This window comes from Pollachius pollachius (genome assembly GCF_949987615.1).
Source record: "Pollachius pollachius genome assembly, chromosome: 7".
NCBI lineage: Eukaryota > Metazoa > Chordata > Actinopteri > Gadiformes > Gadidae > Pollachius > Pollachius pollachius.
In genome coordinates, this window is record NC_136940.1 from 2,258,469 (window position 1) to 2,271,449 (window position 12,981).

The following is a 12,981-nucleotide window of genomic DNA, read 5'->3' on the forward strand; positions in this document are numbered from 1 at the left end:
TATCTCTACTCTCGCTCTCTGCTGTCTCTCTCAATTTCTACTCTCTCTGTCCATCTCTAATCTCTCTCTCCCTCTCTTCTGTCACTACTCTGAATATTTACTCTCTCTCTATCTCTACTCTCTCTTCCTCTCTCTCTGCTGTCTCTACTCTGAATCTTTACTCTCTCTATCTCTACTCTCTCTCTCTGCTGTCTCTACTCTGAATCTTTACTCTCTCTCTATCTCTACTCTCTCTCTCTGCTGTCTCTACTCTGAATCTTTACTCTCTCTCTATCTCTACTCTCTCTCGCTCTCTCTGCTCTCTCTACTCTCTCTCTCAGATATTCAGATATTAAAGAGTGAGTATACCCGTTTTTATCAGGAGAACTTCTGCCTACCCGGTGTGAAGGGCCTTGTCAAATGTTATTCTCAGGGTAAGGGTTAGGGTTCATCATAGTCATCATCATCAGTCACTCGAGCCAGGGTGTGCAGCCAATGGAACTCAGCACTCTGGAATATACTAGTAGCAGACTTCATGTATTTTACAGAGAATTTTCCCTGTTTTACACCTTTATTCAATTTAGTCAAAAAATAACACTGAAATATTCACTGACACTTTGTGAGACAGACAGAACCATTTTCAACTGAAACCAGTTTTTTCTTACCCTTTAAGGAGCAGGTAGGGGTAAGGGCATCTTACTCTGTGATGTATACAGGCTTGGCTGTGGGTAGATCTTCAATCTATTTCTGTGATTCCCTCTAGATCTCCATCCAGACGCTGTGGAACATCCGGATCCTAGTACTAGCGAAGCCGGAGCACGAAAACAGAATCTCCCACGTCATCTCGGACAGCGTGAAGACAGGGATCGCCAACACGTTAGGTACGTTGGCCTTCTGGTTCTTACGTGTCTGTTAGCACTTAGCAGTGAGTAGCTAGAAGATAGCATCTGGTGGCGATTAGTTCTAACAGTTAGCGACTAGCAGTTGGCAGTTTGCTGCAAGCTGCCACCAGTTAGCATCTAGCAATGAACAGCTAGCTTTTAGCAGCTACCAATTAGCATTTAGCAGCTTACTGTATGCAGCTACCTGTTAGCAGCCACCAGTTAGCAGCCAGCTGTTAGCATCTAGCAGTTAGCAGTTAGCAGCTAGCTGTTGGCACCTAGCCTTTAGCAGCTATCTGTAAGCATCTAGTCGTTAGCAGCTAGCTCACAGGTGAATGCTAACCTGCGTGTTGCTAAACAGGGAACAAGGGAGCGGTGGGCGTGTCCTTCATGTTCAACGGCACCTCCTTCGGATTCATCAACAGTCACCTGACCTCCGGCAGCGAGAAGAAACTCAGGTCAGAAGCCGGGCGTCATACTGGAGCCATGTCATCATTAACAATGATGACATGACCGAAGGTCGATGCTATCTATGCTAGATGCTATTCCCCACCATTCACGGAGCCTGTGGTGAATAATTGTTTTAGTATATATAACACGTGAACGCTCCAAAAATAAACAAGGTAACACTTTTTGTGGGTTTATTTGTTTTTATTAGCGTGACGAGACGACCGTCACGCAATATCCCGAGTTTAACATCTCAATCACGGGATATTGCCCAATATCCCGAGATAGCGAACCAATCAAATTGCGCCTTTTTAGGAGATTCACGTGTAGCATATACTATTGTAGTGTAGTAATACACTCATAATATGTATTGCATTAACTACTAATTAATTAGTGCATTAACATAATAATCTAATGTATGAATGAATCAATGTATTAATTTATATTTATAGCGTATATCTATATATGTATATATGTGTATTATAAATATAAATATAGTGTTTAATCTAATATAAAGTAATGTAATGTAATGTATATAATAAAATATAAAATAATTAACTTCTGAAATCCCTAACCGTATTTCCAGTGAACATTTTCTCACACTCTTCTCTGCACTCTTTGCAGACGAAATCAGAACTACATCAATATTCTGAGCATCCTGAATTCGGGCGATAAGAAACTGAACCCTTTTGATATCACTCACCGGTTCACCCACCTCTTCTGGCTGGGGGATCTCAACTACCGCATAGACCTCCCCTCCACGGTGAGTCTATCACTGCAGCTGGCTCAATGGGGGAAAGCGAAAGAAAGAGCTGGAAGTGCTATGACCAAAGTGCCATACCACATCCTCATTATGTGCTATTATGGGAGTGTGTTGAAGATCAGGTTGACTCTGTTGTACGACATTGGCTCACCGTGTACGACTGCAAAACCCAGCCGCAGAGCTTGGAGCTCCTCCTAGGTGACCCACAGGAGACCCAGTCTGACTCAGGACCAGTGTTGGGCAAGTTACTTTAAATTAGTAACTTAGTTACAGTTACTAGTTACTTCTTTCAAAAGTAACCCAGTTACTTTAAGTTACTCGTTACTTTCAAGGTAACTAGTTACTAGGGAAAGTAACTTTTTTTTTTCTAAAGTATCTTATTGTGTTCATGTGGCAAAGGACCTCCCTAACTGGATAGCTAGGGAGGCTGCCAGTCCTCTGGCTTGCTTACACGTAAGTCCTATCCTACCACAAGCGCAATGCGCCACCTAGTGACCTGAACGTGCCATAGCAGTGTAGTAGTGTGAGTGCAAATAAATGAAATATTTCCATTGTTTCCAACGGTTTCCAACCCTCTACAAATGCACACACATTATTTTGGGGTTGATGTGGCATAGTGTTCGACAAAACAACTGTAAAATTTGATCATTGTACCCAGTATCACTACGATGAAGCAGTGGATCAACAAAACACAACATACAGTATGTTTTGAAACTTTTGATAGGCATATTTATCGTAGCCATTGAAACAGGTACAAAGTATAGTTTTGGCAGTGCAAAAATTAAACTGTGCCTCAGACCATTAAGCAACTGTAGGAATCAATAGTGCAAAACTGATACAATAGATGTTTTCAATGTAAACACAGTGAGGTTTATCCGTTCTTTGTAAGGTAACCTTAACTCAAAACAGCTAAACTCCACCAACTTGGGACCTCATCATCAATAATGATGGACAAACTTAAAAGTATTTTCAGCCTCACAAAGAGAAAATAAATAAATAAAAAGTACTTTCAGCCTCACAAACATAGTTAATGTTTAACAAATATAATATTTCCTCCACTCTGGCCGTTTAGATAAATAAAACAACTGATTAAATCAATAATGGTGGATAAAGTGCTTTAGAAGTCTATGTTAGTATGTCTATGTCTATATCAGTCTTTGTCCATACATCTCCATCATTTGTTTAGCTGTGTCTGGGTTATAGACCCAGACACATATTTGTAAAATCAAGCTTTCATTGTTTGGCTGGAGTGGCTTCTTCTTTAGCGTCGGCGGAGCTGACGTTAGCAGCAGCATCACCTGTGTTACCTTCAGGGTCTTTTTCAACTAGCTTGGTAGATGCCTGTTGTTTCTGAAGATGTTTCATCAGATAAGAATTGCTAGCTTTTGATGTGGCTAGAGTTTTCGAACCTCCACAAAGGTGACAGGTCACCAAAATATTCCTTATGTCTTTTACTGTCAGAAAGGAAATATAATGTGCATATTTCCATGAGAGAAATACAACGCCTGGACCGTCGTCGACTGCCGCCATTGTTTTAATTCATTTACTTGCGCGTCGCTGCGTCACGTGACTCACGTCCGCTTCACGTCCACCACGGAAACTGTAGTCCTGGGTTATGCACGTGAAGTAACGAGTAACGAGCCTGTTTAAATCGCAGTAACGATAACAAGTTACTGATTTTGACAAAGTAATTAGTTACAGTGCTCGTTACCGCAAAAATAACGTAGTTACTGTAACGCGTTACTTAATAACGCGTTAGTCCCAACACTGCTCAGGACACCAAAGAAGAAGATAACCGATCACGACCTATGAAACTAACCTGTAGCGAGTTCGGTGAACCAATCGGAAGTATTATCTATCAAATCGATGATTGACAGTTTACTCTCTTTGGATTCAATTATCATTAAGTAAATAGTATACATTATGTAAAGGATGGACTGTATACAAAGGTATTAGATACACATATTGTCGACAGGTAACAGGTAGGTACAGGTACAGGTACAGCAAACAAGTGTCTACAGGTAACATCTGTATGTAGGTAATTTGTGCATCTAGGTAAAAGCAGGTACCGGTAACAGGTGGCCACAGGTAACAGGTGTATCTAAGGCAACAGCCTTCTTGACTGTGTCACCCCCCCCCCCCCCCCCCCACAGGAAGCGGAGAACATCGTGTCTAAGATCAAGCAGCAGCAGTACCAGGAGCTGCTGGCCAGAGACCAGCTGAACATGGAACGTGACGAGGGCAAGGTCTTCCTGCACTTCCGTGAGTCCGGACCGACCCGCTCATTCATCCACACGTCGGTCGGTCACCACGACAACCGTACTAATCCCTGGGTGAAAATGTTTCCCTCCGGCTAACGCCTGCAGAGGAGGAGGAAGTCACGTTCCCCCCGACGTATCGCTTTGAGAGGGACACGCGGGAGAAGTACGCGTACACCAAGGCCAAAGCCACCGGGGTGAGCTCTCTGAAGCCCCCCCCCCCCCCCCCCCCCCCCCCCCCCCATATCATATTATACAGTCAATATCATATTATACACTCTGTGATGTGTTATTATATTAGGCTGTACAGTATATGATGTTAATGATTATATTAAGCTATAAAGTACATGATGTATTGTAATATTAGGTCATACAGTGTATGATGTGTTATTATCTTATCTTCTTATCTTCTTCTACAGCGTTTTATTTTTTATTTGGTTTTATTTGACATGTATTGGACGTGAGAATTTCATTGGACGAACCAGATGCATTGTTTTAGGTGTATTAGCATACATGCTAGTTTTCACTACCTGTCCGCGGGAGACTTTTTAAAAAAAAAAAAAAAACAATCAAAGATAAAGAGAAAATAAAATATTAAAGCGGGAAAAACTGATAACAAAAAAATAAAGTGCAATATACAGTGGTTAAAGAGCAGCAGTATAATGATAGTCCAGTATATACATGGAGTAAAGCGCTGACGTATTATCTCCCGGCAGACCAAGTACAACCTCCCGTCGTGGTGTGACCGGGTCCTGAGGAAGTCCTACCCGCTGGTCCACGTGGTCTCGCAGTCCTACGGTGAGGACAGAGGCATTCTGGGTAATCCCAGGTGTATGAGTTGATTTGTTGGTAAGAGTGGTTAAGTTTAATAATTTGGTTGCGTTTGTGTTTGTGTGTGTGTGTGTGTGTGTGTGTGTGTGTGTTTGTGTGTGTGTGTGTGGGTGTGTTCTTGTGTGTGTGTTCCTGTGTGTGTGTGTGTGTGTGTGTGTGTGTGTTTTCCACATTGCAGGGTGCACAACTGACATCATGACCAGCGACCATTCTCCGGTGTTCGCCACGTTTGAAGTGGGCGTGACTTCTCAGTTTGTCTCTAAACACGGTACGCATTCAGACAGTACTTCTGTTCAAGTATCGTACTTCCTGCTCAATAAGTACTGGGTTCATAATCAAACACAGGGCTATAAACGTGCCACCAGCACGTTTTTATTCCAATGTTTCCTTCCGCCTCATTCATTAAAAAGAAACGGATCAAAAATTATCAAAGAAACGTTAAGAATATTAAAGGTGGAGTGTGTAGGATTTAGCGCCCCCCGGCAGTCAGGTTGCAGAGTGCAACCAAATTAATATCACCAAGTAGTCAAATATATCAAATAAAATATGATGAATGACATATGGTGTAGTCTTTAAATTTCACTGCATACTTGTATGCATGTGGCAAATAAAACTCTTGATCTTCAATCTTGAAATCCTCTTTGTTCTTCAGATCCCAGAAGTGCATCTGAAGGAGGGATTAAGTTTATGAACTGCATCGCAACACTCTTCACTAAATCCAAGACAAAGTTCTTCATCGAGTTCCACTCCAGCTGCCTGGAGAGTAAGATCCATGGATATATACACGGGATCCTTTATATAAAGTATACCATAAGAGCATGTATTACTTTAGTTATCCAGAGGGAAAGTTTATTGCAGCGGTTGCAACACCATCACCATCAGTGCTGATTGCAACACCATCAGCACTGTAATAATAATAATAATAATAATAATAATAATAATAATAATCATAGTTGTATATGTTATCAAACTTGAGCTAGCCTATTTATTTTCATCAATACCTTTTAGATGCTGCTCCTTTATTTCAATTTTTCATTTTCATTTTTACATCCTTTTTTTTGACATGTGTACGGTATAAACGCACGTTAATGTGATGGGGAATCCTCCTTTGAACAGAGATAGTGAAGACCTCAGAAGGGGAAAACAATGACCTAGATAACGGCTCCATCAATGTCTGCTTCGGGGAATTACAGGTGAGCAGGAAACTAAATAAATGACCCACATCATAGTCTGTTAACATTGCAATATATGTGAAATATTTATACTTTTATTTTTTTCCGCTCTTCCTGTCGTAGCTCACCCCTATCATCTCTGACCCGGAGTATCTGCTGGACCAGCACATCCTTATCTGTGTGAAGTCCACAGATTGTGACGAGTCGTACGGTAAACGCACACAGCGTTCGCGAACAGACAGAGCCTAACTTCACCCAAACAGCCTATCATACAATCAAAGAGCATAGCGCTATAGACACACATGCTATGTGTGGAATTCAGGATGCTCAGAATATTGATGTAGTTCTGATTTCGTCTGCAAAGAGTGCAGAGAAGAGTGTGAGAAAATGTTCAGAAGTTAATTATTTTATATTTTATTATATACATTACATTACATTACTTTATATTAGATTAAACACTATATTTATATTTATAATACACATATATATATATACATATATAGATATACGCTATAAATATAAATTAATACATTGATTCATTCATACATTAGATTATTATGTTAATGCACTCATACATATTATGAGTGTATTACTACACTACAATAGTATATGCTACACGTGAATCTCCTAAAAAGATATATATATATATTTTCAAACTAACTAAGCAACTACTTCATTATAATTGAACAGTGCCAGTTATAATAATATTAACGCAATTAATGAGCTAACTAGTTGGCTAGTTGGTTTATTTAGTCTTTTATTTTTTTGCTTTGTAGTAGGTTTGTTTCTATTAAGCTAGGCTAGTTCCCTGGAGCTAGCTCGCTAACTACCTACTCTTGGCGCCGCTAGGCGAGGGCTGCGTAGCGCTGCGCGCGGCGGAGGCCTGTAACGCGGGGTTCAAAGTGTCGCTGACGCACCGCGGGGAGAGCACCGGGATGCTGAGCGGCGTCATCCAGCTGCACCTCACCGAGTGCAAGCAGACCGAGAAGCTCTACGGTCAGTCTGCCTCGCCACTGGTCGCTCGGTCCTGTTCTGCTCTTTGGTCGGGCGATTAGTCCTGTACTGCTGTACTATTGGGCGATTAGTTGTGTACTGCTGTGTGATTGGTCGATTACTCCTCTACTGCTGTTTGATTGTTGTTTGTTGGTTACTGTGATGTTCCTCCCTCAACAGATTGATAACTAAGTACCATTTATTTTTTTTACATTTATTCAGACTTCATTAAAGTGGAAAAGGACGACCACGGCAGTGCAAAGTCTAAGACCGGCGAAAACAAGTGAGAAATTCCTTCTTAGGTGGTTTTAGGCACTAACAGCCGCTTATTATGGAGACAATTCACCAGCCCAGCCAGGCCGTCACCCTAACCGGATGGTGTTTCCATGGTGTCCAGGTCTGCCATCCCCCACACTCTGGAGATAAACAACCCGAGCTACATGGGCGTGGGCGCCAAGAGCGGCTACTCCACGGACATGGGGTGGAGCTACACGCCCAAGGCCGGGAACGTCTCGCCTAAACGTCACGGTCACAGCCGGGCGCCAAACACCCCGTGAGTTCATCCCTCTTGGTCGTTTCAGAGGGCCCCTGGTTTCAACGGGCCCCTAGTTCAAGATGGGCCCCTGGTTTTCAACGGGCCCCTGTTTAACCACCGGCAGTGATGCTGATTGGCCGTTACAAGCCATCTCACAACCTGCCCATAAGTGACATCACAAACGGGGGGAGTGTCCACCGAGATGTTTGACAGGTAGACCTACCACACTGTGGACTGTACCAACTGGTGGGCGGATCTATCCGTCACACATCTGGGTGGACACGCCCACATACGATGTCACCGCAGGGCAGGTTTTGATGAACATCACACCTGGCGGTAATACAGGGCCCCTTTAATTGGACAAATATCCCCAGCAGCTTTGTGTTTTTATGCTAAAGTATGATTTTTTTTTCCCGTGTCCATCTTTTATGACCTCATCACGCGTCCCTCTCGTGTCCCTCTTTGATGACATCATCAGCGACGAGGCCGAAACCGGAACGGAGATGTTCGACAACCCCCTCTACGCCGCCATGGCGATGCAGTCCCGCAGGGAGCAGGAGCTCCCCCGGTGGGACCCCCCGACCCCGCCCCCGGACGCCCCCAGGTTCCTGCCCCCGGACGGGGACCCCGACCGGGCCCCCAGGCCCACACCCCGGAACCGCTCCTTCACCTGCTCCGAGGGCAAGCCCCCCCCGCTGCCGGCCTCCCTGGCCCCCGGGACCAAGAGGCCCGTGGTGCCGCAGCGGTCCGAAGGGGGCGTGGTGCTCGCCGCGCCCCGCCCCCCGCTGCCCGTCAAGAGGGCCGGCCTCCTGGAGTCCCAGCCCCTCCACAAGCCCAGGGAGCACCGCGAACAGCACACCAGGGCCCCCGCCAGACCCAGCCAGTCCCTGCCTACCAACAAACAGTAGGTAAGGCTAGTGCTACCGCTAGTGCTACCGCTAGTGCTACTGCTAATGCTACTGCTAATGCTAATGCTAGTGCTAGTGCTACTGCTAGTGCTAGTGCTAATGCTACTGCTACTGCTACTGCTAATGCTACTGATACTGCTACTGCTAATGCTAATGCTTCTGCTAATGCTACTGCTAGTGCGCTGCTACTGCTACTGCTAATGCTACTGCTAATGCTAATGCTAGTGCTACTGCTAGTGCTAGTGCTAATGCTACTGCTACTGCTACTGCTAATGCTAATGCTACTGATACTGCTACTGCTCATGCTACCGCTAGTGCTACTGCTAATGCTACTGATACTGCTACTGCTAATGCTAATGCTACTGCTATTGCTAGTGCTAATGCTACCGCTACTGCTACTGCTAATGCTACTGATACTGCTACTGCTAATGCTACTGCTAGTGCTACTGCTAATGCTACTGCTACTGCTAATGCTAATGCTACTGATACTGCTACTGCTAATGTTACTGCTACTGCTATTGCTATTGCTATTGCTTCTGCTAATGCTACTGCTAGTGGCAGAGCTAGTACTACTGCTAATGCTACTGCTAGTGGTAGAGCTAGTACTACTGCTCATGCTACTGCTAGTATTGTATTATAGACCTATCCCCGCTAGGACAGTACTCGGCACTGCTAGTACTACCGCAGTTACTACTGCTAGTTTGTATTCTATTATGACGATGATGATAATAATAATAACTGTAATATCCTGTCTCCCTTTAGCGCACGTGAGTGAGGCTCATGTGCATTAGGGCAGTCTCCCCGATGCGGACCTGTGACGTCATCGGCCTCCATCTTGAAAGGACTTCTTTGTACAGTGTACTCGTGTGAAAATGTTTTATTTGCTTTAATTTCAAGAAATATTTCATTTATTCACAATTTGTTACTGTTGGGATAGTGGCTGGGCTGGAATGTTTAATTGTTTAATAATAGATCTTTCTGAAAACACAGCAATACGAATGTTGTTTTTTTACTTTGATAATACGTATTTGTTTGATGAAATTAAGACAAATGTTTCTCTAATCTGCAGTTTAGAGAAAATAATTAACTTTCCTCCCAAAAATGAAGCAAAATATATTGTACATAGTGATTCTACCTCTTAATAAAAATGTGTAAACTTCAATAAACTCTTTTCATTCGATTTCTCTAAACTTATAAAGATGATTTAGGTAAGATTTAAAACGTATTATCTAAGTGTAATATGATTCTATTCTTCATCAGCTATTATTTTCGGTGAAACTCGCTGCTCAGATCAGTTGACGGTGCGCTCCGTATGAGACGGTTTAGAATCAAACCAACCGACCAATCAGGGCATCTCTGATGTGATTGGTTCCGGGAATCCATCTTGCTTGTCAATCACAGGTGCATGAAATGTAACGCTTCTTAATGGTGGAGAAATAGAACGAGGAAAGAAGCAGAGTTTTGTTTTGTTCTCTAGTTTCAAAATCTCTTACTTTCTTTAGTTATTTTCTGCTCATTCTATCTTTTTCAAATCATGCCTAGATCATCATTAAATAAGACATTTACCTCTTTCTCCATAAAAAGATAGGGACTTAAATACTGTGGTTACTAAATAGTAATGCTGTGTTAGGGTGCTTTAGGCAAAGTCCTCGTCTCCTAACTTCTAGCTTCATCAAATGCTTTAAAGTTTCCGTGAGATATCAGAACTTCTGGAAGTTACCTGGAAACATTGGAACGCACCCCAAGCGGTGGTGTGGCGCCATCTGGTGGAGGTGTTTTTCCAACGCACCTTATGTTCCGCCGCTGAAATATGACGTCTTATTGAACGTCATCAGGCCGAGACGACAGTCAACCGAACGATTGAAAAGGCGCCGGGACAATGGTAAGCATGTTTTAACTTTCATCTAATTCATTCATTCGGACCCAGGCTATGGTTGCAGTGAAGCCCTCATGTGTTTCATGGTGGAGAGCGTCCACCTGCGTCGTGGTTTCGCTGCTGATGTGGGCTGGAGGGTTCCCATGGGTTGTTGCTCTCCCGGTCAATCATATTGATGCCTAACGTTGAGTCATAAACAATGATTTTTCTAAATAAAGAAACTCTTATTTGTTTCCCCAGCTTTTCTACTCGTTCTTCAAGTCGTTGGTGGGGAAGGATGTGGTGGTGGAGCTGAAGAATGACCTCAGGTCGGTGTCGCTGCCGCCGGCATGTCTAAAGTGTCTTAATCATGTGTCCCATCTGATGATGTAATAGTGTATCTGTGGGTCTATATAAGACGTTCGTGAAATTCTATTGTTCTATCTGGTTTCCAAAATACTAATTTTTCAAATTAAAGAGTAACTTTGTGCTATCTGGACACAATGCGTTTGCTCCTAAAACAACGACGCTCCACGTGAAGCCTCGTTAACAGCCATCACACGATCCGTCATTACCGTCATTGAAATCCGATCTAAACACCAGTAGCGAACACAATGTGCACGCTTGCGTTTGACCCTTCTCACCGTGCGGGCTGTATAGGCGTCGGGGATGCAGCTCTAGTTCTGTTTCTCAAACTTTCTCTCTACAACTTGTGTTCTCAGCATCTGTGGGACCCTCCACTCCGTCGACCAGGTGGGTTTGGAGATTAGTGAACATTGTTTTTCATTCATTCATGTTATCGCTTTGTTAATATGATCCTTGACTCATGTTGTCGTCCTGTTTCCTTCCCCTTTGTGCAGTACCTGAACATCAAGCTGACCGACATCAGCGTCACGGATCCAGAGAAGTACCCTCACATGGTGAGACCGTCTCCTCTGCGCCACACTAGCCCTAAGTCCCTCAAGAGTAGAAGAATGACAATAGAATGCGTGCATTAACGTACACAACATACGCTTCAACTTGAACGTACGCATTAAGCAAATCGTACGCATCAAGTAAAACGTAAACACCGTACACTTTATGTAAAAAGTAATCGTACACCTTATGTAAAAAGTAAACATACTTTATGTAAAAAGTAAACGTGCGCATAACGAAAAACGTAAACGACATACACATTCGACAAAACGAAAACCACGTACACAAAAGCTAAAAAGAACAACAAAAGGCATGACGAGGCTGCTGTGTAAACTGTGTAAATTCAACGTTGGTACGCAGTTGAACCCGTGACCTGGCGTGACGTGTTCCTTATGGCTCCGCCTCCCCCTCCCAGCTGTCGGTGAAGAACTGCTTCATCCGCGGCTCGGTGGTGCGCTACGTCCAGCTGCCTGCCGACGAGGTAGACACGCAGCTGCTGCAGGACGCCGCCCGCAAGGAGGCCATGCAGCAGAAACAATGATGGCTCCCGGCCGTCGCCACGGCGACGAGGAGGAGGGTGGAGCGTTGGGTTGTCGCGGTCGCAGGCGGAGGTCGGACCGCTCCACTCTGGAGGGGGAGAGGGGTCGGACCGCTCCACTCTGAAGGGGGAGAGGGGTCGGACCGCTCCACTCTGGAGGGGGAGAGGGGTCGGACCGCTCCACTCTGGAGGAGGAGAGGGGTCGGACCGCTCCACTCTGGAGGGGGAGAGGGGTCGGACCGCTCCACTCTGGAGGAGGAGAGGGGTGTCTGCAGGTATGGGGAGGGTGTTCTCTGACCACCGCTTGTGATTCGTTTCCCTTTTTATTTGTACAGAGCTTGGGTAGGGTGTGGAGGATGTGTTGGGTATAAGATGGTTGATTCCACGTAATCTTGTCTCTTTTCAGCAACGACATTTAGTTTGTGCAGCCAATGACTGGCCAGTTGTAACTTTTGAAAGATTTGGTTTACATTTACCATTTAGAAAGAAAATACAGATTTGGTTTAAACGCTGACGCTGGTGGTTCTATTTGTCCATAGTAGTATTTGTCTCTGAGGGAAATGGTCTGAGAGCATCCTGACTCAACAAGGTCGTAGATTAGATATATCAAGACTTTTTTCTTTTTTTACCGTAGAAGGCTCTTTGTAAGTATTTCTGTTTGACGTTTGATGGCTGTTTTTCTATGTAACCGTCGAGGACTTGATTAAAATGTTTTGCCATGAATGCAATCTGACTACATTCTTATTTAGTGACTGTTGCCATGGCAATGTGCCATGAGAGGTGACCCTGACGCAGTCGATGAGATGTTTTTAACTGCTCTCGGTTAAGGGTTGTTTCACCATGTGTGACAGCATAAGTGGGAGCTGCCACAACGTCAAACAAATCCATGCGTAGAAATCCTCTACA

The 12,981-nt window shown here is 44.1% G+C and overlaps 2 protein-coding genes across 3 annotated transcripts in view; both read left to right on the plus strand.

Annotated features, from left to right (window-relative positions):
* inpp5d (inositol polyphosphate-5-phosphatase D) overlaps window positions 1–9,933 on the plus strand; it is a 16,995-nt gene extending 7,062 nt beyond the window's left edge. Inside the window, exons 13-27 of one of the 2 annotated variants that reach the window (XM_079740360.1) lie at window positions 743–860; window positions 1,222–1,318; window positions 1,932–2,070; window positions 4,224–4,332; window positions 4,437–4,525; window positions 5,045–5,126; window positions 5,338–5,427; window positions 5,812–5,922; window positions 6,276–6,352; window positions 6,455–6,542; window positions 7,181–7,327; window positions 7,547–7,607; window positions 7,722–7,877; window positions 8,338–8,767; window positions 9,530–9,933. In XM_079740360.1, coding sequence (XP_079596486.1) covers window positions 743–860; window positions 1,222–1,318; window positions 1,932–2,070; window positions 4,224–4,332; window positions 4,437–4,525; window positions 5,045–5,126; window positions 5,338–5,427; window positions 5,812–5,922; window positions 6,276–6,352; window positions 6,455–6,542; window positions 7,181–7,327; window positions 7,547–7,607; window positions 7,722–7,877; window positions 8,338–8,767 — 1,794 coding nt within the window. In that variant the 3' untranslated portion in view covers window positions 9,530–9,933. The remainder of the gene's footprint in view (window positions 1–742; window positions 861–1,221; window positions 1,319–1,931; window positions 2,071–4,223; window positions 4,333–4,436; window positions 4,526–5,044; window positions 5,127–5,337; window positions 5,428–5,811; window positions 5,923–6,275; window positions 6,353–6,454; window positions 6,543–7,180; window positions 7,328–7,546; window positions 7,608–7,721; window positions 7,878–8,337; window positions 8,768–9,529) is intronic. The other variant, XM_079740359.1, reaches the window with a different exon arrangement.
* A 668-nt stretch (window positions 9,934–10,601) lies between these two features.
* Window positions 10,602–12,798, plus strand: smx5. Its single transcript, XM_079739715.1, has 5 exons — window positions 10,602–10,649; window positions 10,884–10,951; window positions 11,345–11,375; window positions 11,483–11,542; window positions 11,953–12,798. The coding sequence occupies exons 1-5, from the start codon at window positions 10,647–10,649 to the stop codon at window positions 12,076–12,078; spliced, it is 288 nt and encodes a 95-aa protein (XP_079595841.1). The 5' UTR covers window positions 10,602–10,646; the 3' UTR covers window positions 12,079–12,798.
* Window positions 12,799–12,981: the final 183 nt, after the last annotated feature.

Excerpts from the sequence above, each read along its gene's own strand:
- smx5 (XM_079739715.1), top strand. Across the intron at positions 10,952-11,344 it reads GAGCTGAAGAATGACCTCAG|CATCTGTGGGACCCTCCACT; the intron begins GTCGGTGTCGCT and ends TTGTGTTCTCAG. Across the intron at positions 11,376-11,482 it reads CCCTCCACTCCGTCGACCAG|TACCTGAACATCAAGCTGAC; the intron begins GTGGGTTTGGAG and ends CCCTTTGTGCAG.